Here is a 4,655-nt window from a genome sequence, read left to right as displayed (position 1 = left end):
TTATATACACATACATATGTATTATATATTTCATCCAGTATAGTAGCGAAACCATAAGTATACTGAGAAAGTGTGCCATACTGGTGACAAAGAGAGCCGTCTAAGTGCCACAATGGGCATGACAAAGACGAACGAGCTATAACTCGCGCTGACGTTGCATATATTCCGCACCAGTGTCACCATTTTCCTTGTTTTCCTTGCTTACCTCGTTCCTCCTGTTCTCCTCCAAGCGGGTTATGTCACTTACATACTGTGTATAAATATAGGATTTACATATTTCAGCATGTCTAGGGAAAGCTTACGTGACATGAGCTTGAATGCAACATCGGTTGTTTTTTATGAAAAAGGTTAAGCTATAAGTATAATCAAGTCCGTATATGTAGTGGCTGAAAACATCTTCGACAATCATTTGAAAAATATGTGGCTTCGAGTTATCGAATTCCTTAAGACGTTGTGAATAGTTATAAGTCTCAAAGTATTCTAAGGTGCACCCTATAATATCGTTTTTCATTCAAGAAGCACTGATAGCACATTTTCTCAAGCAACATTCTCCTTTAGCTGCTTATGCAGTATCTAATACTTGACTCCAGAAAAAAAAATGTAAAAATATTTTCCAATATTGAATTAAATATCTTCTGTTTCATAAACATGCTTTACAAATTTTATTGTTACATATTGATTCCTAATATATTTTTCTTAATAACATATTCTTCATTCACTTTTTTTCTTCTATTTTATCAGTCTGCAAATTTTTATTGATGTAAAAGTTTAATTTTTTTTTTTTAAATTTTCAATAGATTTATTTATTACAAGATTAAAGTTCTTATTTAAATGTAACTATTATTATTATGCAAAAAACGAACTGTTTGCGAAATGTAATAAAGTTCTTTTCTCTTTTTATTAATCTTTCTCTCTTTCTTTTATATACTTTTCTCTTTTCTTATGTTAATGATTCAATCTGCTTTGACCTTTTCCTATTCAGCAAATGTCGATTTAACTAAGATCTGCTTTGACGATGCCGCGCACGACGCTACTTTCGCCAAGTTTACGGTTAACCATTTCAATCCGCATTTCCCTTCAGCAAATTATTGCGTCAATTCTATGCTAATGAACTAAGTTCTAGCTGTGGCCCAATTGCAATTGCTGTTGCAGAAACAACCGTGTATCATAACAGTCACAGCAAACGGCGTGCAACCCTGGTGAAAATAATTACACCGCGCTACTACTGTATCAATGTAATCTGTATTTGTGTGTAACATGTTATACATGTATTTTATTGTTCTATATAATTTGGAAAAAAATAAAAACTTGTTGTGTTTTAACATGTAAACAAATCATATTACGAGAATCATATTGCAAATATTTTTATTAATTTATATACAAGGGATGCCAATGATGAGAAATAATATAACTCATATGAAAAATGAATTATAAGATCACCTCTGTCAAGATCAAGAAAAAAAAGAACATATCCGGAAATGTGTTTCCTTTTTCAATTGAAGGACACAATGTAAGCATCCGAAAGTTCTCTGTTATATGAGATGCAAAATGATGAAACTCAATCCGCTTAACTGAACTCGCTATTCAGACGGTTCTTCAATTGTTCAACATTATACGTACCTCGGAGCATAGTTGCAAACATACATATAGAAATCCTTGCCGAGCGGACCCTTGCCGCCAGTGCAATGGCTCACCCCGCATCCGACTAGATGTGTCGTCGCCCACACCACCTGCGTGTAATGGCCGATCTCGAGGATCTCATTCGTCGTATTGGGTCCGTACTTGAAGTCCTTGTACTCCATGTACCACATTCTGATGGGGAAGTTCCTACAACATTCCGACGAATGTTGGGACGGTGGGAGGGATTCTCGATTTGTGGCAATGGCGATTTGTCCGCGTGTAACGTAAATCATTCACATCCGGTATGTTTGTAAAGTCCCTAGTGTACATGCCGAAATCTACGCTATAGTCCATCGTGAACTGTTTGCCTGCGTAATCTAATTCTAACTTTGTTGACTGAAGAATTAATTACAATATGCTCTTTCAACACAACGCGAAACTAAATTTTCCGATAGCTGGGAACGTGATCAACTCTTTTGAAATTATCTTGATTGCATATCGAAGTAATAAAATTGTAAAATTTGAAGTATCTTGTCGCATATCCAACGACAAAATTAATCATTCCGGATGGTATCTTTTCAAGAAGTTATCTTTTGATATGTAAATAATGAAGTGGCAAGATAATTAACGGTGCATCCATGGCAGATGGACCACTGCATTTTCACGGAAGTCTAGTGTGCATGCACAGAGTACATCTGTACAAATATACCAACTGCAACGCGAAACTCGCTAACTAGAAGTAAACAAGATTTAATAATATCTCACCAGAGCGTACGACCCGTGCTGATGAATATGTTTTGTCCACTCTGTCCAAAGCCGTCCAGGTACAGACCGGTCGCATTGTCATGCACCAAACCGAGACAATGATCGGCCCACCTCTGTGCTGCCTTTGCTAAGCCCGAATGCCATTTCTAAAACAAAGAAAGACATCCAGAATTATCAGATGTACCTGGCTTTATTGTAGATTGTCTCGGAAATTGCTAACTACAAATATTAGAAATTGAAATGAAAAAATATTTCTAATTTTAGAAAAATATATAGGGTAACTCCGGTATGTCGCATTTTCCAAAAATTTAATTTATTAAATATTATTTATTATGTTTAAAGTAAACGAACTATTGTATATCAGTAAAAACTTTGTACTGTCTACTATTATGAAAAAAATATTAAAAATCCGAAATATTTATATTTCGTATTAAAAATGAACTTTTTTAAACCCTTGTATTTTGGCCGTAGAAATGAGATATATGACTCATATATACTCATAGGAGGAAAGGAGGGAGGGTTGTAAATGGCTCATAAAAAATTTACAAATAATGCATACAAATAATGCATATAAACGTATATGCACGTGAAGTGACACAATAACTTATAAAACGCATTTATAAAGTTTTATTAAGGAAAAATGATAAATATATATATGAAGTAATAAATAATAATTACAACTTCCCACATGTATTTTATCAAGTATTATGACAGTGTTATGAGGTACATATTCCATGTAATGCGTTTATTGCATTTAGTGCACTGAATTCAATCTACCTTGTATGCTTTGGGCATAAATCTAGCTCATTAAAAATATCCCAAACAGGTGAAATATACAAGACAACAAACTAAATAAAGAAGCAAGAAATACAAGAGCAAAGTATTTGTATTTTGTTATATATTTTACTATTCCTCTACACTCATGTATTACGAAATAACCACTAAGTCTTTTGCACAGTAATCATTTTATGTAGATTATAATTATTTATTATGACGCTACTTAACACAGTAACAAATCAATTCAACTCATAATAATTTTATTAATATTAACAGAAGAAACTGAAATCGTAACACAATATTAACATAATATGAAGGCATGTAACAGAGTAGTGTGGGAAAATTATCCCCACTCCTTCTATTTTTTCTAACTTCTGTGGCATAAATCCCAATCTGGCGTATTTACCGGAGTTACGCTAAATATGAAAAAATATTTCTAATGTTAATAGTTTTGAAATTACATCGAAAATTTCTTTTTGAAAGTTCCTTTTATAGATTAAACTTCAAGAAAATAACAATTCTAAATAATAAAATAAATAATTCTCTTATTATAAGTAAATAGTTCCAAAAAAAATAAGCTGAATGTTAACGAAGTGCTAGAGAATGCATATAATTTATTTTTTATATTTTATTAAAAAAAGATGACTGCAAATTGATCGAGGGATTTGTAATTGAAAAGTTCTATACATTATATTTATTTTAGAAAAAGTTTAAAGTTTAATTAAATGCGTATAATACGACTACATTTACGAATGCAAAAAGTTTTCTCGCTTCTGCGTACATACGTAAACCCGCGGCAAAAGTTTCTTGACTTTCCTTTGGCTTCTTAATTGCTCGTTATATGCAAATATCGTGCTTTCAAAGCCATAATGTACGCCTCGTAGAGGTAAATTCCTCGTTCTTAGAAGTTTCTCAGAGGAAAATGCTATGCTTCTTTTTTTTGCTATTGCTCATATTTACATTTCCGTTTATTCCTCCACATTTTCTGTGCTCAATCTCAAATTATAACTGCGCCTTAATTCTCCGTAATGAATTTTTTGAATCGCATTTATAGTCGCAATAACTGCAACTACATAAAAAAACAATTAAAAGTTCTCCGCGATGCTCCGATATTGCATTCTACGTGCCTACATTAAGAAAGTCAGAACCTAAGTCCAGGAGTAGGTTTCCTTAATCAGAGACGTTCCTTGATTTATGCATCTTAAGGCGACTGCTTTCTTGCTTATATAAAGTTAGTTCTGAATTCTAAGTACCAGGTGCAATATTCTGTAGCGCACAATATATTTGAAATTACAATTTTTAATTATTTCTTACCTCGTAGAAGATATATTTAATGGAAGGGACATTAATATTATATTATGTATATATATATATATATATATATATATATATATATATATATATATACTACTATTATTATTATTACGTTTACGTTTTCCTTACCTTACGTTACGTTTACTTTAATTAATAATACTAATAAATAAATAATAGTT

General features: G+C 32.2%; 1 protein-coding gene across 1 annotated transcript in view; it reads right to left on the bottom strand.

The window, feature by feature from the left end:
- Positions 1–4,655, bottom strand: part of LOC105627143 (cysteine-rich secretory protein 1-like) — a 14,950-nt gene that overhangs the window by 4,486 nt on the left and 5,809 nt on the right. Inside the window, exons 3-4 of the mRNA XM_012208430.1 lie at positions 2,386–2,531; positions 1,621–1,827 (exon numbers count right to left, since the gene is read on the bottom strand). Of these exons, the coding sequence (XP_012063820.1) occupies positions 1,621–1,827; positions 2,386–2,531 (353 nt within the window). The remainder of the gene's footprint in view (positions 1–1,620; positions 1,828–2,385; positions 2,532–4,655) is intronic.

This window comes from Atta cephalotes (assembly GCF_000143395.1).
Source record: "Atta cephalotes unplaced genomic scaffold scaffold00008, whole genome shotgun sequence".
NCBI classification, from domain to species: Eukaryota; Metazoa; Arthropoda; class Insecta; order Hymenoptera; family Formicidae; genus Atta; species Atta cephalotes.
The sequence above is the reverse complement of the archived record's forward strand: the minus strand, read 5'-3'. Positions and strand labels throughout refer to the sequence as shown.